The sequence below is a fragment of the Carcharhinus amblyrhynchos genome, chromosome 15, assembly GCF_965287045.1.
Source record: "Carcharhinus amblyrhynchos chromosome 15, sCarAmb.v2.hapA, whole genome shotgun sequence".
Lineage (NCBI taxonomy): Eukaryota > Metazoa > Chordata > Chondrichthyes > Carcharhiniformes > Carcharhinidae > Carcharhinus > Carcharhinus amblyrhynchos.
The window spans coordinates 11,280,145-11,301,536 of NC_137338.1; the positions used below are offsets into that span (position 1 = coordinate 11,280,145).

The 21,392-nt window shown below is 48.5% G+C and overlaps 2 protein-coding genes across 2 annotated transcripts in view; both read right to left on the reverse strand.

The window, feature by feature from the left end:
- The window catches only part of LOC145353509 (uromodulin-like 1), a 176,204-nt gene extending 164,124 nt beyond the window's left edge, over positions 1 to 12,080 (reverse strand). Inside the window, exons 1-8 of the mRNA XM_080204318.1 lie at positions 11,966 to 12,080; positions 11,286 to 11,543; positions 10,584 to 10,696; positions 9,307 to 9,526; positions 7,001 to 7,138; positions 4,746 to 4,990; positions 3,539 to 3,719; positions 2,859 to 3,116 (exon numbers count right to left, since the gene is read on the reverse strand). Coding sequence (XP_080060444.1) covers positions 2,859 to 3,116; positions 3,539 to 3,719; positions 4,746 to 4,990; positions 7,001 to 7,138; positions 9,307 to 9,526; positions 10,584 to 10,696; positions 11,286 to 11,523 — 1,393 coding nt within the window. The 5' untranslated portion in view covers positions 11,524 to 11,543; positions 11,966 to 12,080. The remainder of the gene's footprint in view (positions 1 to 2,858; positions 3,117 to 3,538; positions 3,720 to 4,745; positions 4,991 to 7,000; positions 7,139 to 9,306; positions 9,527 to 10,583; positions 10,697 to 11,285; positions 11,544 to 11,965) is intronic.
- A 7,490-nt stretch (positions 12,081 to 19,570) lies between these two features.
- Positions 19,571 to 21,116, reverse strand: LOC145353458 (uromodulin-like 1). The gene is made up of 3 exons (XM_080204249.1): positions 21,037 to 21,116; positions 20,357 to 20,614; positions 19,571 to 19,767 (listed from the first exon to the last, which is right to left on the reverse strand). The coding sequence occupies exons 2-3, from the start codon at positions 20,592 to 20,594 to the stop codon at positions 19,571 to 19,573; spliced, it is 435 nt and encodes a 144-aa protein (XP_080060375.1). The 5' UTR covers positions 20,595 to 20,614; positions 21,037 to 21,116.
- Positions 21,117 to 21,392: the final 276 nt, after the last annotated feature.

Here is a 21,392-nt window from a genome sequence, read left to right on the forward strand (position 1 = left end):
TCTCCCCTCATTCTTCTAAACTCCAGTGAATATAATCCTGCCCGACTCAACCTCTCCTCATCCGTCAGTCCTACCATCCCAGGAGTCAGTCTAATAAAGCTTTGGTGCACTCCCTCCAAACCAAGAGCACCCATTATCAGATAAGGGGACAAAACTACACACAATATTCCAGGTGTGGTCTCACCAAGGCCCCGTATAATTGCATTAAGATATCCCTGCTCCTGTATTCGAATCCTCTCACTGTGAAGGCCAACATACCATTTGTCTTCTTTACCCCCCTGCTGCACTGCATGCTTATCTTCAGTGACTGGGATATGAGGACACACAGGTTTTGGTCCACATTCCCCTCTGATAATTTATAACCATTCCGATAGTAATCTGTTTTCCTGATTTTGTTACCAATGTGGATAACTTCACATTTATCCATATGGCGCAGGGTGAGACTATCAGCAATGGAACTTCTGACACAATATCAGTTATATCAATGAAATATCAGCATTGCCAACTCACTGAAAATCATTCCGGACTGAATCCGGAATCTTTGTTCTGAATTCAAGTGCCCATATCAAATTTTATCAGATCATTACCCACTATAATACGCACCTTGCCAGGAATCCAAATACTGTGGAACCCTACACAATCTACCAAGGATTCTAGCCAATCCTTATTATTCCCTTCTTCCTAACCATTTCAGGATTTGAAAAGCCAAGTTTGGAATCATTCATCCACTTTATGATTCAGTTCTCTCTCCCTTCTGTTCTTTTACATTTCTGGCATCACCCAGAGGCTCATCTCCCAGCTTTCCTCATTCTTCCAGAACTTTCCCAAGGTCTCTGAGGTCAGTGATTGAAATGCTTGCTGTGGAAATCCTTACCTGAAATGGTTGTGTTTTGAAGGTCTACAGCGAACGCTGAACTGTTGGATAAAGAACCAGCGACTGATTGTTTGATATCAGAGACAGAAACAATCACGTTTGTTGATGATGCCAGCTCAAAGTTAACGACCACACTGCCTTCTTCAATAGACGTGACAGTGATGGTCAGTTTTCCATTCCTGATTAAAGTCTGGATAGCCGCACTCAGGCCTTTCACCAACTGAAATGAAGCAAACAAGAATCTATTTCAGGAATAATTGTTTTTGCCACAGAATATGAGTCTGAATCAAAGTCTCTTTTACACTTTGCAAAATAGCAAGACTTCCCAATCCATCCCTCAATTGTACGTACAGATGAGTAAGGAAGCTGTCTTCATGGGAACACTTGGCACTAGTTCGACTTCCCACGGAACGAAATAGTCAAGGGAGGTGATGGTCTAGTGATGTTATCGCTAGACTATCAATCCAGAATCTCAGCTAATGCTCTGGGGATCCGGGTTCGAATCCTGACACAGCAGATGGACGAATTTGAATTCAATAAACAATATCTGGAATTATGAATCTACTGATTATCATAAAACCATTGGCGGGAAAACCCATCTGGTTCACGGTCCTTTAGGGAAGGAAATCTGCTCTCCTTACCTGGTCTGGTCCACATGTGCCTCCAGAGCCACAGAAATGTGGTTCACTCTCAACTGCTCTCAAAGGGCAATTAGGGATGTGCAATAACTGCTGGTCCAGCCAGCGACGGCCATATCCCAAGCATGAATTAAAAAAAAATGAAAAATGACTAATCTCCTCATTGTCTCGATTGGATCCTGCTATGCACAGGGTGTCAGTGGATGCTGGTGCCTTATGGACAAGAATTGTTATGATTCATTGTGTGAAGTTAACAGGGAAATTCGTTGAAGGTTAGATGAGTTGAGATGCATTTGCAGACATTGAAGGAGATATTTTATCACTTTAAGCAAAGAAAACCCACGTCTGCCTGGGTTTCCACTGGATGCTCCGGTCTCTTCCCACAGTCCCACTGTAGGTGCATTGACCATGCTAAATTCACCTTCAGTGTACCCGAACAGGCACCAGACTGTGGCAGCGAGGGGATTTTCACAGTAACTTCATTGCAGTGTTAGTGTCAGCCTACTTGTGACACTGTTAAACTTACAACCTTACATGACTTTTCCCCCTTCTCAGCCCCAGGAATTGTTTCCAGCACCATCCAGACTCAGATCCGAACCAGGCTCCCCCATCACTGCGACACTTGTATGACTTACTTCATCAATGAAATTCTTCACAAAATCTTTGTACTCCTGGCTGTTTTTATTTTTCAGATCTGCTGTGAACTGCACATTTGTAATTCTTGTTGACACTTCCACTATCGCGGCAACTGCAAAAAGACAAAATTTTGAAAAAAACAAATTTTGTTATGAGTAAAACCTAAATGCTCAACTTAGAACAAATTTTACAATTGTCTCATTTGGGACATTAACCTCTCACACCCAATGAGATGAGAACCAGTGAGGAGTTGAAACAAGGGTGAAGTATTTACCGCTCTCTCCTCAACATGTCACCTGCTCACCACCATTTTAACTGGCAGCATTTGAAAGCAGTCAGAGGCCCTGCCACGGCCATTCACAGGGGTTATTCTAGATTAAAGTTGGGGGTCCGGAACCCTGTCAGGCCCCCTGTGTGATTTCAACTCAGGATCACAGCATTACACAGGGATCTGATGCCAGTGCTACTCAACGGTAAACAGGTACAAGGCAAGAAGAGGCCCAGCAAGCTAAGCGTTTCTTATGATATTGGGGGTCTCCATGAGCAAGAACGCTCCTTTGGGGCTCTCAAGGATACTTAATACTTTCCATTTCTCACCAGCCCCTGCAAACAGCCACCATGCCTCCCATGGGTGCTATCATCTCCACAGCTCATGTTTAGGAGGGATGTGTTATGAGAAGGGGAAAGAAAACCAGGTTCAGCAAACATACCTGTCCTGACCTTCTGTGTAATTGTCTGCTGCTGACCGCATGTTGTGATGGATATTTTTATCTGATATTCAACGCCGGGCTTCAAATCACTAAATTCTGCTGCTTTTTGCTCCGTTTGAATTTGTCTCACCACATCATTCCCCGTGGAGATTGTGACAGTGAAATGAGACTGTTTGAATGCATTGTTAGTATCCCAGGAAATGGCGATGGCTTCACTTTCCACTGATATCAGATTCACACGAAGGAACCTCAGTGGCTCTGAAATAAATATTATTTATTGTGAAACATCAGAAAGAAACAAACATCCACACAGGGGGCGATTTCACCATGAGTTACGCCTGTTTTGGGTGCGACGCGGTGGTAAAGTGGGGTGTAAAGTGCTAAGCGCCATTTAACAAGCGCCGGATTTCCAGTGCGGTCAGCCTCTCGTGGTAAATGGGCGAGAGGCAGGTTAATGGATTAAAATTTATTTTAATGCTGTTTAAACTCTGTTTTAGCGAGTCCGGCGCTCAACTGTACGGGCCCGCCCTCCGTCGTTATAACCTCACCAGGAACAATTCCTGCCTCGTGCACATTGGGCCAGAAAATCCCACCCAACCTCTTTCATATAAAGTCTCCTCTGTGACGAGGGGTGCACGATTATATAATGGAATGGTTAAAGATTAAAATATTCAACTTACCACAGACTGTAGTGAATGATGTGGAGATTGGTGTGGTGGTGGGAATAAGCGTGGAGGTCACGGTGGAGGTCGGGGTGGAGGTCGGGGTGGAGGTCGAGGTGGAGGTCGGGGTGGAGGTCGGGGTGGAGGTCGGGGTGGAGGTCAGAGTGGAGGTCGAGGTGGAGGTCGGGGTGGAGGTCGGGGTGGAGGTCGGGGTGGAGGTCAGAGTGGAGGTCAGAGTGGAGGTCGAGGTGGAGGTCGGGGTGGAGGTCGGGGTGGAGGTCAGAGTGGAGGTCAGAGTGGATGTCGGGGTGGAGGTCGAGGTGGAGGTTGAGGTGGAGGTCAGAGTGGTAGTCGGGGTGGAGGTCGGGGTGGAGGTTGGAGCGGAGGTCAAGGTGGAGGTTGGAGCGGGGGTCGAGGTGGAGGTCAGGGTGGTGGTTGACGTGGTATTCGGGGCTGAGGTTGAGGTGGCGGTCAGGGAGGTGGTTGAGGTTGAGGTCAGGGTGGAGGTCAGAGTAGAGGTCGATGTGGAGGTCGGGGCTGAGGCTGAGGTGGAGGAGTGAGTGGAGGTCGAGGTGGAGGTCAGGGTGGAGGTGGGGGGAGAGGTTGATGAGGATGTCGGAGTGGAGGTCGGGGTGGGGGTCGGGGTGGGGGTCGGGGTGGGGGTCGGGGTGGAGGTCACGGTGGAGGTCGGGGTGGGGGTCGGGGTGGAGGTCAAGGTGGAGGTCGGGGTGGAGGTCGGGGTGGGGGTCGGGGTGGAGGTCAAGGTGGAGGTCGGGGTGGAGGTCGGGGCGGAGGTCGGGGCGGAGGTCGGGGTGGAAGTCGGGGTGGGGGTCGGGGTGGGGGTCGGGGCGGGGGTCGGGGTGGGGGTCGGGGCGGAGGTCGGGGCGGAGGTCGGGGTGGAGGTCGGGGTGGGGGTCGGGGTGGGGGTCGGGGTGGAGGTCGGGGTGGGGGTCGGGGTGGAGGTCGGGGTGGCGGTCGGGGTGGGGGTCGGGGTGGGGGTCGGGGTGGGGGTCGGGGTGGGGGTCGGGGTGGGGGTCGGGGTGGAGGTCAAGATGGAGGTCGGGGCGGAGGTCGGGGCGGAGGTCGGGGCGGAGGTCGGGGTGGGGGTCGGGGTGGGGGTCGGGGTGGAGGTCGGGGTGGAGGTCGGGGTGGGGGTCGGGGTGGGGGTCGGGGCGGGGGTCGGGGTGGGGGTGGGGGTGGGGGTCGGGGTGGAGGTCGGGGTGGCGGTCGGGGTGGGGGTCGGGGTGGGGGTCGGGGTGGGGGTCGGGGTGGGGGTCGGGGTGAAGATCGAGGTGGTGTTCGCGGTACGGTTCTGGGTGGGGGTCGGGGTGACGGTGGTAACAGGGGTAGTGCTTGGATTGGTTGTGCTGGAAGTTGTGCTGCTCGATGTTTCCTCTCCTGGAGTTGTGGAACTGACGTGAGTTGGATTTTCACCGGTTGTGGAAATTGAGGTGGGAGTCACTGGGAAAGCTGCAATATAAATCAAAGATAAGAAATGTTAAACAGTGAACTCGGTGACATTGCTCAGAAAGCTTTCCTTCAAACGGGTACAAAATGGGCAGCAGAATCATTCCAGACAGCAACAGGTAATTCAATTAAATCGTCACAGTGAATCATCATCATCATTGATTCATTTTTTTATAGAGAATCACAAAATGTGAAGAAATGCATCAACTCAGAATGACAAAGAGAATGAAAAGCAAGGGGAATAATTCTCCATTGAATCTCTTGCTGCTTGCAAACACTCAGGATCAACACCAGAAAAGCAGCAATCGCTACTCTCGTTCAATTGGTTCAGAAAAGTTGAAAGCAGCAGAAGCAAAATATATCCGTCTAGAATTTCAGCCTCAGTAAAATGTGCTGCACAGCATCCAATACAGTGGCTGGTGTCTGCATCAAACTCGCAGTCTGAAGTAAATCACTCACCACATTGGTATGGACATGAAAACAGGTGTCATTGGATCACAGAGTACGTACAGTGCAGAAGGAGGCCATTCGACCCATCGACTCTGCACCAACTCTCCAGCAGAACATCTGATCAAGGCCACCTCTTCCGTCCAGCAAATTTACCCCATTAATCCCCCGAACACACACTTCTTGGGCCACTAAAGGGTGAAGGTCAGGGTATGGGTCGGGCTGGGGGCTGGGGTAGAAGTCGGGGTGTGGGTAAGTGTTCAGGATGTGGTGAAGATCGGGGTCGGGGTTGGGTTGATGGTGTGAACAGGAGAATCTATGAATCATGCACATCTTTTTACTGTGGGAGGAAACCAGAGCACACAGAGGAAAGCCAAACACACATGGGGAGAATGTGCAGACTCCACACAGACAGTGACCTGAGGCTCAAATCGAATCTGGGTCAAATCCAGCTGATGAAATAACTCATGAATCTGTTTCCTTTCAATGTGGAAAGGAACTTTAAAATGGCAGTGAGATGAATGTACCACAAATATCTCAAGTATTCATGCATTAATATCACCAAGATTCAAATTCATGTCAAGAGTGTTGACATAACTTGTCATAACACTCAACAGGAGACTTTAGGAATGTCATTAGGATGTCAGGATAACTTGCCAGAAGTGTCAAGAGAACCTGTCATGGCTGTTAGGAGAACAGGTCCAAACTACAAAGAGGACCCATCATTGCCAAACACCATTTATTGCCCTGCTCGAGTTCCCCTTGGGGGCTACTTGAGTGTCAATCACTTATTGTGGTCCCAGAGCCACATGTAGGCCAGACCAGGTAAGGATGGCAGATTTCCCTCCCTAAAGGATATTATTGAACCAGATGGGTTTTTCTGACAATCGACAATGGTTTCATGGACATCAGTAGATCCTTAATTCCAGGTATTTTGAACTGAATTCAAATTCCACCATCTGTCATGGCAGGATTCGAACCCAGGTTCCCAAAACATTACCTAACTTGCTAGGTTAATAGTTAATGATAATACCGCTCGTCACGGCCTCCACCCTGTCATGCTTTCAAAAGTCCTGCTCTTTGAAATACTTTGATAAACACAAAGAGTGAAATAAAAAATATAGCCTGTCATTCGTAAAAGGCTGTATGATAACATGAGTAGACCTGAAGTGTTTGGGTTGACGGGGTGGCTGGGGGGATAATTTGGTCACATCCATGTTGGCATGGATGGAGCATTGGAATGATGTGTGTGGGGTGAGGGCTGGAGTTTGAAAGGATGTCCTTTATTTCATTGTTTTTTGACAAAGTGCCGGTCCAGAAGGTCATGCCTTGCAGACAGCCCATCTCCATAGCCAGGGCCATCTACTCTCATTCCGACGGATGAAACAAAATCTCCTTTCACCCCACTCCCCCAGAAGGAGCATTTCAACCCCTGGACAACATTTTCAAAGACCATTCTGACACTCAACAATGTTGGAAACAAAGATTAGATCATGACTGTCTTCCTGCGCGCAAGGTACTTTACCCAACAACTGGCAGTCAAGTTAAACTCAGGCAATGTCCTACCTTCACATGTCCTCCCAGGTACACTGGGGCTTGTGTCGTTGAACCCATCATTACACGCACAGGTGTACGTTGCGTTCAGTCTGATACAAGTTGCATTAACTGAACAGTCATTCTGCCCTGGCTGGCAGCTGTCTTTGTCTGTGATGAAGAGGAAAGATCTGTGTTAGAACACTGCTTCAGTCTGAATTTAACCAGCTGGGAGTATCTGAAGAATTGAGAATTATGGAGTTTCATGTGACTCCTCATTCCTCACTTTACTCCATTCAAAATGTCATCTCCTAATGGTGGGGAACAATTCATCAGAAACATCCCCAAACAGCATGGGGAGATGGAGAATGTGATACGAACTGGATAACGCTGTCAGTTTTAAACCAGTCAGAAAGAATGAAGATCTACATTCTCTTCTGGTGACAGAAATCCTGAGTGAAATAACTGTGAGGACTTGAATCCCAGTTTCCAAAAGATACAAACCAAAAGCATGAAACTACTCGTAATGTGACACAAACTGGCACTGAATTGGGAATCACATTGAGTTGGGATAAGGATGGATGGGGTAGGAAATGGAGAAATTCACACTGTCTTTCTAGAATCTGGGTTGAGGTTGATTGGGGGAAGAGCTCCTTTGTTTGCCAGTACCATGGAATCCTATCATCCACAATAGAAGGCAAATGTGAACATCTCAACTGAAACATGGTCCCTCTGACAATGCTGCTCTCCAGTACCGCACTGGAGTGTCAGCACTGATTATCTGCTCAAGGTCTGAGTGTGACTTAAACACTTGATCTTACAAAGAAACAGGGATAAAAGGAGCAGGAGGAGGCCATTTGGCCCTTCGAGCTGACTCCACCATTCATTGTGATCACTGCCGATTATCCAATTAAATCACCCAATCCTGCCTTCCCTCCACCTCCATTAATTCCCTTCATCCCACGAATAATATCGAACTCCTTCTCGAAAACATACAATGTTTTGTCCTGGTAGTAATTCAGCAAACACCAGTTTCCTGTCACCAAAACCTCTTATTGTCCAACAAAGGAAAAGGCCGATCCCACGGCTTACAGTCAGGTTGTCTTCACCTCAGAACTCACAACTCTGGTTACAAGCGTCCAAACCCCGGCCGGCTGCTTCTCATTGGGCGAGCGTCCGCTCACTCAACATGGCAGCTCGCAATCCGCAAGGACCATGGGTAAATCTTCTGATGATTCCCTGTGGCCTCTGTGGTGGTAATAACAGGCCTCAACTGCTTTCCGTGACAGTGAATTCCACAGGTGCACCACACACAGGATGAGAAAATTTATCCTCATCTCAGTTCTAAGAGGGTTACCCCATATCCCTGAACTCTGACCCCTGGTTCTGGACACTCCCACCATCGGGAACATCCTTCCTGCATCTATCCTGTCTAGTTCTGTTACAATTTTATAGGACTCGATGTGATCTCCCCTCATTCTTCTAAACTCCAGTGAATATAATCCTGCCCGACTCAACCTCTCCTCATCCGTCAGTCCTACCATCCCAGGAGTCAGTCTAATAAAGCTTTGCTGCCCTCCCTCCAAACCAAGAACACCCATTATCAGATAAGGGGACAAAACTACACACAATATTCCAGGTGTGGTCTCACCAAGGCCCTGTATAATTGCATTAAGATATCCCTGCTCCTGTATTCGAATCCTCTCACTGTGAAGGCCAACATACCATTTGTCTTCTTTACCCCCCTGCTGCACTGCATGCTTATCTTCAGTGACTGGGATATGAGGACACACAGGTTTTGGTCCACATTCCCCTCTGATAATTTATAACCATTCCGATAGTAATCTGTTTTCCTGATTTTGTTACCAATGTGGATAACTTCACATTTATCCATAAGGCGCAGGGTGAGACTATCAGCAATGGAACCACCTCTGACACAATATCAGTTATATCAATGAAATATCAGCATTGCCAACTCACTGGAACTTATTCCGGACTGAATCCGGAATCTTTGTTCTGGATTCAAGTGCCCATATCAAATTTTATCAGATCATTACCCACTATAATACGCACCTTGCCAGGAATCCAAATACTGTGGAACCCTACACAATCTACCAAGGATTCTAGCCAATCCTTATTATTCCCTACTTCCTAACCATTTCAGGATTTGAAAAGTTTGGAATCATTCATCCACTTTATGATTCAGTTCTCTCTCCCTTCTGCTCTTTTACATTTCTGGCATCACCCAGAGGCTCATCTCCCAGCTTTCCTCATTCTTCCAGAACTTTCCCAAGGTCTCTGAGGCCAGTGATTGAAATGCTTGCTGTGGAAATCCTTACCTGAAATGGTTGTGTTTTGAAGGTCTACAGCGAACGCTGAACTGTTGGATAAAGAATCAGCGACTGATTGTTTGATATCGGAGACAGGGGCAGTCACGTTTGTTGATGATGCCAGCTCAAAGTTAACGACCACACTGCCTTCTTCAATAGACGTGACAGTGATGGTCAGTTTTCCATTCCTGATTAAAGCCTGGATAGCTGGACTCAGGCCTTTCGTCAACTGAAATGAACCAAACAAGAATCTATTTCAGGAATAATTGTTTTTGCCACAGAATATGAGTCTGAATCAAAGTCTCTTTTACACTTTGCAAAAAAGCAAGGCTTCCCAATCCATCCCTCAATTGTACGTACAGATGAGTAAGGAAGCTGTCTTCATGGGAACACTTGGCACTAGTTCGACTTCCCACAGAACGAAATAGTCAAGAGAGGCGATGGTCTAGTGATATTATCGCTAGACTATCAATCCAGAATCTCAGCTAATGCTCTGGGGATCCGGGTTCGAATCCTGACACAGCAGTTGGAGGAATTTGAATTCAATAAACAATATCTGGAATTATGAATCTACTGATTATCATAAAACCATTGTTGGGAAAACCCATCTGGTTCACTGACCTTTAGGGAAGGAAATCTGCTCTCCTTACCTGGTTTGGCCCACATGTGCCTCCAGAGCCACAGAAATGTGGTTCACTCTCAACTGCCCTCAAAGGGCAATTAGGGATGTGCAATAACTGCTGGTCCAGCCAGCGACGGCCATATCCCACGCATGAATTAAACAAAAATGAAAAATGACTAATCTCCTCATTGTCTCGATTGGATCCTTCAATGCACAGGGTGTCAGTGGATGCTGGTGCCTTACGAACAAGAATTGTTATGATTCATTGTGTGAAGTTAACAGGGAAATTCGTTGAAGGTTAGATGAGTTGAGATGCATTTGCAGAGATTGAAGGAGATATTTTATCACTTTAAGCAAAGAAAACCCATGTCTGCATGGGTTTCCACTGGATGCTCCGGTCTCTTCCCACAGTCCCACTGTAGGTGCATTGACCATGCTAAATTCATCTTCAGTGTACCCGAACAGGCACCGGAGTGTTGCGACTGGGGGATTTTCACAGTAACTTCATTGCAGTGTTCGTCTCAGCCTACTTGTGACACTGATAAATAAACTTGCAACTTTACATGACTTTTCCCCCTTCTCAGCCCCAGGAATTGTTTCCAGCACCATCCAGACTCAGATCCGAACCAGGCTCCCCCATCACTGCGACACTTGTATGACTTACTTCATCAGTGAAATTCTTCACAAAATCTTTGTACTCCTGGCTGTTTTTATTTTTCAAATCTGCTGTGAACCGCACATTTGTAATTCTTGTTGACACTTCCACTATCGCGGCATCTACAAAAAGGGAAAAAAACAAATTTTGTTATGAGTAAAACCTAAATGCTCAACTTAGAACAAATTTTACAATTGTCTCATTTGGGACATTAACCTCTCACACCCAATGAGATGAGAACCAGTGAGGAGTTGAAACAAGGGTGAAGTATTTACCGCTCTCTCCTCAACATGTCACCTGCTCTCCACCATTTTAACTGGCAGCATTTGAAAGCAGTCAGAGGCCCTGCCACGGTCATTCACAGGGGTTATTCTAGATTAAAGTTGGGGGTCCAGAACCCTGTCAGGCCCCCTGTGTGATTTCAACTCAGGATCACAGCATTACACAGGGATCTGATGCCAGTGCTACTCAACGGTAAACAGGTACAAGGCAAGAAGAGGCCCAGCAAGCTAAGTGTTTCTTATGATATTGGGGGTCTCCATGAGCAAGAACGCTCCTTTGGGGCTCTCAAGGAAACTTAAGACTTTCCATTTCTCACCAGCCCCTGCAAACAACCACCATGCCTCCCATGGGTGCTATCATCTCCACAGCTCATGTTTAGGAGGGATGTGTTATGAGAAGGGGAAAGAAAACCAGGTTCAGCAAACATACCTGTCCTGACCTTCCGTGTAATTGTCTGCTGCTGACCGCATGTTGTGATGGATATTTTTATCTGATATTCAACGCCGGGCTTCAAATCACTAAATTCTGCTGCTTTTTGCTCCGTTTGAATTTGTCTCACCACATCATTCCCCGTGGAGATTGTGACAGTGAAACGAGACTGTTTGAATGCATTGTTAGTATCCCAGGTAATGGCGATGGCTTCACTTTCCACTGATATCAGATTCATACGAAGGAAGCTCAGTGGCTCTGAAATAAATATTATTTATTGTGAAACATCAGAAAGAAACAGACATCCACACAGGGGGCGATTTCACCATGAGTTACGCCTGTTTTGGGTGCGACGCGGTGGTAAAGTGGGGTGTAAAGTGCTAAGCGCCATTTAAGAAGCGCCGGATTTCCAGTCCAGTCAGTCTCTCGTGGTAAATGGGCGAGAGGCAGGTTAATGGATTAAAATTTATTTTAATGCTGTTTAAACTCTGTTTTAGTGAGTCCGGCGCTCAACTGTACGGGCCCGCCCTCCGTTGTTATAACCTCACCAGGAACAATTCCTGCCTCGTGCACATTGGGCCAGAAAATCCCACCCAACCTCTTTCATATAAAGTCTCCTCTGTGACGAGGGGTGCACGATTATATAATGGAATGGTTAAAGATTAAAATATTCAACTTACCACAGACTGTAGTGAATGATGTGGAGATTGGTGTGGTGGTGGGAATAAGCGTGGAGGTCACGGTGGAGGTCACGGTGGAGGTCGGGGTGGAGGTCGGGGGGGAGGTCAGAGTGGAGGTCGGGGTGGAGGTCGGAGTGGAGGTCGAGGTGGAGGTCAGAGTGGAGGTCAGAGCGGAGGTCGAGGTGGAGGTCGGGGAGGAGGTCGGAGTGGAGGTCGGAGCGGAGGTCGAGGTGGAGGTCGAGGTGGAGGTTGGGGTGGGGGACGGGGTGGAGGCCGGGGTGGAGGTCGGAGTGGAGGTCAGAGTGGAGGTCAGAGTGGAGGTCGAGGTGGATGTCGAGGTGGAGGTCGAGGTGGAGGTTGGAGTGGAGGTTGAGGTGGAGGTCGGAGCGGAGGTTGAGGTGGAGGTCGAGGTGGAGGTCGGAGCAGAGGTCAAGGTGAAGGTTGGAGCGGAGGTCGAGGTGGAGGTCAGAGCGGAGGTCGAGGTGGAGGTCGGAGCGGAGGTTGAGGTGGAGGTCGGAGCGGAGGTTGAGGTGGAGGTCGAGGTGGAGGTCGGAGCAGAGGTCAAGGTGAAGGTTGGAGCGGAGGTCGAGGTGGAGGTCGAGGTGGAGGTCGGGGTGGAGGCTGGAGTGGAGGTCGAGGTGAAGGTCAGAGGGGAGGCTGAGGTTGAGGTCGAGGTGGAGGTCGAGGTGGAGGTTGGAGCAGAGGTCGAGGTGGAGGTCGAGGTGGAGGTCGGGGTGGAGGTCGAGGTGGAGGTTGGAGCGGAGGTCGAGGTGGAGGTCGAGGTGGAGGTCGGGGTGGAGGTTGGAGTGGAGGTCGAGGTGGAGGTTGGAGCGGAGGTCGAGGTGGAGGTTGGAGCGGAGGTCGAGGTGGAGGTCGAGGTGGAGGTCGGGGTGGAGGTTGGAGTGGAGGTCGACGTGGAGGTCAGAGTGGAGGCCGAGGTGGAGGTTGGAGCGGAGGTCGAGGTAGAGGTCGAGGTGGAGGTCGGGGTGGAGGTTGGAGTGGAGGTCGGGGTGGGGGTTGGGGTGGAGGTTGGAGCGGAGGTCGAGGTGGAGGTTGGAGCGGAGGTCGAGGTGGAGGTTGGAGTGGAGGTCGAGGTGGAGGTTGGAGCGGAGGTCGAGGTGGAGGTTGGAGCGGAGGTCGAGGTGGAGGTTGGAGTGGAGGTCGAGGTGGAGGTTGGAGCGGAGGTCGAGGTGGAGGTTGGAGTGGAGGTCGAGGTGGAGGTTGGAGCGGAGGTCGAGGTGGAGGTTGGAGTGGAGGTCGAGGTGGAGGTTGGAGTGGAGGTCGAGGTGGAGGTCGGGGTGGAGGTTGGAGCGGAGGTCGAGGTGGAGGTTGGAGCGGAGGTCGAGGTGGAGGTTGGAGTGGAGGTCGAGGTGGAGGTTGGAGCGGAGGTCGAGGTGGAGGTCGGGGTGGAGGTTGGAGTGGAGGTCGGGGTGGAAGTCGGGGTCGAGGTGGACGTCGGGGTGGAGGTCGGGGTGGAGGTCGGGGAGGAGGTCGGGGTGGGGGTCGGGGTGGGGGTCGGGGTGGGGGTCAGGGTGGAGGTCGGGGTGGGGGTCGGGGTGGGGGTCGGGGAGGAGGTCGGGGTGGGGGTTGGGGTGGGGGTTGGGGTGGGGGTCGGGGAGGAGGTCGGGGTGGGGGTCGGGGTGGGGGTGGGGGTGGGGGTCGGGGAGGAGGTCGGGGTGGGGGTCGGGGTGGGGGTCGGGGTGGGGGTGGGGGTGGGGGTCGGGGAGGAGGTCGGGGTGGGGGTCGGGGAGGAGGTCGGGGTGGGGGTTGGGGTGGGGGTTGGGGTGGGGGTCGGGGTGGGGGTCGGGGTGGAGTTCGGGGTGGGGGTCGGGGTGGGGGTCGGGGTCAGGGTCGGGGTGGGGGTCGGGGTGGGGGTCGGGGTGGGGGTCGGGGTGAAGATCGAGGTGGTGTTCGCGGTACGGTTCTGGGTGGGGGTCGGGGTGACGGTGGTAACAGGGGTAGTGCTTGGATTGGTTGTGCTGGAAGTTGTGCTGCTCGATGTTTCCTCTCCTGGAGTTGTGGAACTGACGTGAGTTGGATTTTCACTGGTTGTGGAAATTGAGGTGGGAGTCACTGGGAAAGCTGCAATATAAATCAAAGATAAGAAATGTTAAACAGTGAACTCGGTGACATTGCTCAGAAAGCTTTCCTTCAAACGGGTACAAAATGGGCAGCAGAATCATTCCAGACAGCAACAGGTAATTCAATTAAATCGTCACAGTGAACCATCATCATCATTGATTCATTTTTTTATAGAGAATCACAAAATGTGAAGAAATGCATCAACTCAGAATGAGAAAGAGAATGAAAAGCAAGGGGAATAATTCTCCATTGAATCTCTTGCTGCTTGCAAACACTCAGGATCAACACCAGAAAAGCAGCAATCGTTACTCTCGTTTAGAAATTGGTTCAGAAACGTTGAAAGCGGTAGAAGCAAAATATATCCGTCTAGAATTTCAGCCTCAGTAAAATGTGCTGCACAGCATCCAATACAGTGGCTGGTGTCTGCATCAAACTCGCAGTCTGAAGTAAATCACTCACCACATTGGTATGGACATGAAAACAGGTGTCATTGGATCACAGAGTACGTACAGTGCAGAAGGAGGCCATTCGACCCATCGACTCTGCACCAACTCTTCAGCAGAAGATCTGATCAAGGCCACCGCTTCCGTCCAGCAAATTTACCCCATTAATCCCCCGAACACACACTTCTTGGGCCACTAAAGGGTGGAGGTCAGGGTATGGGTCGGGCTGGGGGCTGGGGTAGAAGTCGGGGTGTGGGTAAGTGTTCAGGATGTGGTGAAGATCGGGGTCGGGGTTGGGTTGATGGTGTGAACAGGAGAATCTATGAATCATGCACATCTTTGGACTGTGGGAGGAAACCAGAGCACACGGAGGAAAGCCAAACACACATGGGGAGAATGTACAGACTCCACACAGACAGTGACCTGAGGCTCAAATCGAATCCGGGTCAAATCCAGCTGATGAAATAACTCATGAATCTGTTTCCTTTCAATGTGGAAAGGAACTTTAAAATGGCAGTGAGATGAATGTACCACAAATATCTCAAGTATTCATGCTTTAATATCACCAAGATTCAAATTCATGTCAAGAGTGTCAACATAACTTGTCATAACACTCAACAGGAGACTTTAGGAATGTCATTAGGATGTCAGGATAACTTGCCAGAAGTGTCAAGAGAACCTGTCATGGCTGTTAGGAGAACAGGTCCAAACTACAAAGAGGACCCATCATTGCCAAACACCATTTATTGCCCTGCTCGAGTTCCCCTTGGGGGCTACTTGAGTGTCAATCACTTATTGTTGTCCCAGAGCCACATGTAGGCCAGACCAGGTAAGGATGGCAGATTTCCCTCCCTAAAGGATATTATTGAACCAGATGGGTTTTTCTGACAATCGACAATGGTTTCATGGACATCAGTAGATCCTTAATTCCAGGTATTTTGAACTGAATTCAAATTCCACCATCTCTCATGGCAGGATTCGAACCCAGGTTCCCAAAACATTACCTAACTTGCTACGTTAATAGTTAATGATAATACCACTCGTCACGGCCTCCACCCTGTCATGCTTTCAAAAGTCCTGCTCTTTGAAATACTTTGATGAACACAAAGAGTGAAATAAAAAATATAGCCTGTCATTAGTACAAGGCTGTATGATAACATGAGTAGACCTGAAGTGTTTGGGTTGACGGGGTGGCTGGGGGGATAATTTGGTCACATCCATGTTGGCATGGATGGAGCATGGGAATGATGTGTGTGGGGTGAGGGCTGGAGTTTGAAAGGATGTCCTTTATTTCATTGTTTTTTGACAAAGTGCCGGTCCAGAAGGTCATGACTTGCAGTCAGCCCATCTCTATAGCCAGGGCCATCTACTCTCATTCCGACAGATGAAACAAAATCTCCTTTCGTCCCACTCCCCCAGAAGGAGCATTTCAACCCCTGGACAACATTTTCAAAGACCATTCTGACACTCAACAATGTTGGAAACAAAGATTAGATCATGACTGTCTTCCTGCGCGCAAGGTACTTTACCCAACAACTGGCAGTCAAGTTAAACTCAGGCAATGTCCTACCTTCACATGTCCTCCCAGGTACACTGGGGGTTGTGTCATTGAACCCATCATTACACGCACAGGTGTACGTTGCGTTCAGTCTGATACAAATTGCATTAACTGAACAGTCATTCTGCCCTGGCTGGCAGCTGTCTTTGTCTGTGATGAAAAGGAAAGATCTGTGTTAGAACACTGCTTCAGTTTGAATTTAACCAGCTGGGAGTATCTGAAGAATTGAGAATTATGGAGTTTCATGTGACTCCTCATTCCTCACTTTACTCCATTCGAAATGTCATCTCCTAATGGTGGGGAACAATTCATCAGAAACATCCCCAAACAGCATGGAGAGATGGAGAATGTGATACGAACTGGATAACGCTGTCAGTTTTAAACCAGTCAGAAAGAATGAAGATCTACATTCTCTTCTGGTGACAGAAATCCTGAGTGAAATAATTGTGAGGACTTTAATCCCAGTTTCCAAAAGATACAAACCAAAAGCATGAAACTACTCGTAATGTGACACAAACTGGCACTGAATTGGGAATCACATTGAGAGTTGGGATAAGGATGGATGGTGTAGGAAATGGAGAAATTCACACTGTCTTTCTAGAATCTGGGTTAAGGTTGATTGGAGGAAGATCTCCTTTGTTTGCCAGTACCATGGAATCCTATCATCCACAATAGAAGGCAAATGTGAACATCTCAACTGAAACATGGTCCCTCTGACAATGCTGCTCTCCAATTCCTCACTGGAGTGTCAGCACTGATTATCTGCTCAAGGTCTGAGTGTGACGTAAACACTTGATCTTACAGAGAAACAGAGATAAAAGGAGCAGGAGGAGGCCATTTGGCCCTTCGAGCCGACTCCACCATTCATTGTGATCACTGCCGATTATCCAATTAAATCGCCCAATCCTGCCTTCCCTCCACCTCCATTAATTCCCTTCATCCCACCAACAACATCGAACTCCTTCTCGAAAACATACAATGTTTTGTCCTGGTCGTAATTCAGCAAACACCAGTTTCCTGTCACCAAAACCTCTTATTGTCCAACAAAGGAAAAGGCCGATCCCACGGCTTACAGTCAGGTTGTCTTCACCTCAGAACTCACAACTCTGGTTACAAGCGTCCAAACCCCGGCCGGCTGCTTCTCATTGGGCGAGCGTCCGCTCACTCAACATGGCAGCTCGCAATCCGCAAGGACCATGGGTAAATCTTCTGATGATCCCCTGTGGCCTCTGTGGTGGTAATAACAGGCTTCAACTGCTTTTGTGACAGTGAATTCCACAGGTGCACCACACACAGGATGAGAAAATTTATCCTCATCTCAGTTCTAAGAGGGTTACCCCATATCCCTGAACTCTGACCCCTGGTTCTGGACACTCCCACCATCGGGAACATCCTTCCTGCATCTATCCTGTCTAGTTCTGTTACAATTTTATAGGACTCGATGTGATCTCCCCTCATTCTTCTAAACTCCAGTGAATATAATCCTGCCCGACTCAACCTCTCCTCATCCGTCAGTCCTACCATCCCAGGAGTCAGTCTAATAAAGCTTTGGTGCACTCCCTCCAAACCAAGAACACCCATTATCAGATAAGGGGACAAAACTACACACAATATTCCAGGTGTGGTCTCACCAAGGCCCTGTATAATTGCATTAAGATATCCCTGCTCCTGTATTCGAATCCTCTCACTGTGAAGGCCAACATACCATTTGTCTTCTTTACCCCCCTGCTGCACTGCATGCTTATCTTCAGTGACTGGGATATGAGGACACACAGGTTTTGGACCACATTCCCCTCTGATAATTTATAACCATTCCGATAGTAATCTGTTTTCCTGATTTTGTTACCAATGTGGATAACTTCACATTTATCCATAAGGCGCAGGGTGAGACTATCAGCAATGGAACCTCTGACACAATATCAGTTATATCAATGAAATATCAGCATTGCCAACTCACTGAAACTTATTCCGGACTGAATCCGGAATCTTTGTTCTGAATTCAAGTGCCAATATCAAATTTTATCAGATCATTACCCACTATAATACGCACCTTGCCATGAATCCAAATACTGTGGAACCCTACCCAATCTACCAAGGATTCTAGCCAATCCTCATTATTCCCTTCTTCCTAACCATTTCAGGATTTGAAAAGCCAAGTTTGGAATCATTCATCCACTTTATGATTCAGTTCTCTCTCCCTTCTGTTCTTTTACATTTCTGGCATCACCCAGAGGCTCATCTCCCAGCTTTCCTCATTCTTCCAGAACTTTCCCAAGGTCTCTGAGGTCAGTGATTGAAATGCTTGCTGTGGAAATCCTTACCTGAAATGGTTGTGTTTTGAAGGTCTACAGCGAACGCTGAACTGTTGGATAAAGAACCAGCGACTGATTGTTTGATATCAGAGACAGGGACAGTCACGTTTGTTGATGATGCCAGCTCAAAGTTAACGACCACACTGCCTTCTTCAATAGACGTGACAGTGATGGTCAGTTTTCCATTCCTGATTAAAGCCTGGATAGCCTCACTCAGGCCTTTCACCAACTGAAATGAACCAAACATGAATCTATTTCAGAATTTCAGAAATAATTGTTTTTGCCACAGAATATGAGTCTGAATCAAAGTCTCTTTTACACTTTGCAAAATAGCAAGACTTCCCAATCCATCCCTCAATTGTACGTACAGATGAGTAAGGAAGCTGTCTTCATGGGAACACTTGGCACTAGTTCGACTTCCCACAGAACGAAATAGTCAAGGGAGGTGATGGTCTAGTGATATTATCGCTAGACTATCAATCCAGAATCTCAGCTAATGCTCTGGGGATCCGGGTTCGAATCCTGACACAGCAGATGGACGAATTTGAATTCAATAAACAATATCTGGAATTATGAATCTACTGATTATCATAAAACCATTGGCGGGAAAACCCATCTGGTTCACGGTCCTTTAGGGAAGGAAATCTGCTCTCCTTACCTGGTCTGGCCCACATGTGCCTCCAGAGCCACAACAATGTGGTTCACTCTCAACTGCCCTCAAAGGGCAATTAGGGATGTGCAATAACTGCTGGTCCAGCCAGCGACGGCCATATCCCGCGCATGAATTAAACAAAAATGAAAAATGACTAATCTCCTCATTGTCTCGATTGGATCCTGCTATGCACAGGGTGTCAGTTGATGCTGGTGCCTTACGAACAAGAATTGTTATAATTCATTGTGTGAAGTTAACAGGGAAATTCGTTGAAGGTTAGACGAGTTGAGATGCATTTGCAGAGATTGAAGGAGATATTTTATCACTTTAAGCAAAGAAAACCCACGTCTGCCTGGGTTTCCACTGGATGCTCCGGTCTCTTCCCACAGTCCCACTGTAGGTGCATTGACCATGCTAAATTCATCTTCAGTGTACCCGAACAGGCACCGGAGTGTTGCGACTGGGGGATTTTCACAGTAACTTCATTGCAGTGTTCGTCTCAGCCTACTTGTGACACTGATAAATAAACTTGCAACTTTACATGACTTTTCCCCCTTCTCAGCCCCAGGGATTGGTTCCAGCACCATCCAGACTCAGATCCGAACCAGGCTCCCCCATCACTGCGACACTTGTATGACTTACTTCATCAGTGAAATTCTTCACAAAATCTTTGTACTCCTGGCTGTTTTTATTTTTCAAATCTGCTGTGAACCGCACATTTGTAATTCTTGTTGACACTTCCACTATCGCGGCATCTACAAAAAGGGAAAAAAACAAATTTTGTTATGAGTAAAACCTAAATGCTCAACTTAGAACAAATTTTACAATTGTCTCATTTGGGACATTAACCTCTCACACCCAATGAGATGAGAACCAGTGAGGAGTTGAAACAAGGGTGAAGTATTTACCGCTCTCTCCTCAACATGTCACCTGCTCTCCACCATTTTAACTGGCAGCATTTGAAAGCAGTCAGAGGCCCTGCCACGGTCATTCACAGGGGTTATTCTAGATTAAAGTTGGGGGTCCGGAACCCTGTCAGGCCCCCTGTGTGATTTCAACTCAGGATCACAGCATTACACAGGGATCTGATGTCAGTGCTACTCAACGGTAAACAGGTACAAGGCAAGAAGAGGCCCAGCAAGCTAAGTGTTTCTTATGATATTGGGGGTCTCCATGAGCAAGAACGCTCCTTTGGGGCTGTCAAGGATATTTAATACTTTCCATTTCTCACCAGCCCCTGCAAACAGCCGCCATGCCTCCCATGGGTGCTATCATCTCCACAGCTCATGTTTAGGAGGGATGTGTTATGAGAAGGGGAAAGAAAACCTGGTTCAGCAAACATACCTGTCCTGACCTTCCGTGTAATTGTCTGCTGCTGACCGCATGTTGTGATGGATATTTTTATCTGATATTCAACGCCGGGCTTCAAATCGCTAAATTCTGCTGCTTTTTGCTCCGTTTGAATTTGTCTCACCACATCATTCCCCGTGGAGATTGTGACAGTGAAACGAGACTGTTTGAATGCATTGTTAGTATCCCAGGTAATGGCGATGGCTTCACTTTCCACTGATATCAGATTCATACGAAGGAAGCTCAGTGGCTCTGAAATAAATATTATTTATTGTGAAACATCAGAAAGAAACAGACATCCACACAGGGGGCGATTTCACCACGAGTTACGCCTGTTTTGGGTGCGACGCGGTGGTAAAGTGGGGTGTAAAGTGCTAAGCGCCATTTAACAAGCGCCGGATTTCCAGTGCGGTCAGCCTCTCGTGGTAAATGGGCGAGAGGCAGGTTAATGGATTAAAATTTATTTTAATGCTGTTTAAACTCTGTTTTAGCGAGTCCGGCGCTCAACTGTACGGGCCCGCCCTTCGTCATTATAACCTCGCCAGGAACAATTCCTGCCTCGTGCACATTGGGCCAGAAAATCCCACCCAACCTCTTTCATATAAAGTCTCCTCTGTGACGAGGGGTGCACGATTATATAATGGAATGGTTAAAGATTAAAATATTCAACTTACCACAGACTGTAGTGAATGACGTGGAGATTGGTGTGGTGGTGGGAATAAGCGTGGAGGTCACGGTGGAGGTCGGGGTGGAGGTCGGGGAGGAGGTCAGAGTGGAGGTCAGGGTGGAAGTCGGGGTGGAGGTCGAGGTGGAGGTTGGGGTGGAGGTCGAGGTGGAGATCAGAGTGGAGGTCGAGGTGGAGGTCGAGGTGGAGGTCGAGGTGGAGGTCGGAGCGGAGGTCGAGGTGGAGGTCGGAGCGGAGGTCGAGGTGGAGGTCAGAGCGGAGGTCGAGGTGGAGGTCGAGGTGGAGGTCGGAGCGGAGGTCGAGGTGGAGGTCGGAGCGGAGGTCGAGGTGGAGGTCGGAGCGGAG

Bases quoted from the DNA above. Each gene is read 5' to 3' on its own strand.
- LOC145353458 (XM_080204249.1), bottom strand. From the start codon at position 20,594: ATGAATCTGATATCAGTGGAAAGTGAAGCCATCGCCATTACCTGGGAT. The intron at 19,768-20,356 runs GTATGTTTGCTG...CCCTTTTTGTAG, and splicing joins TACACGGAAGGTCAGGACAG to ATGCCGCGATAGTGGAAGTG.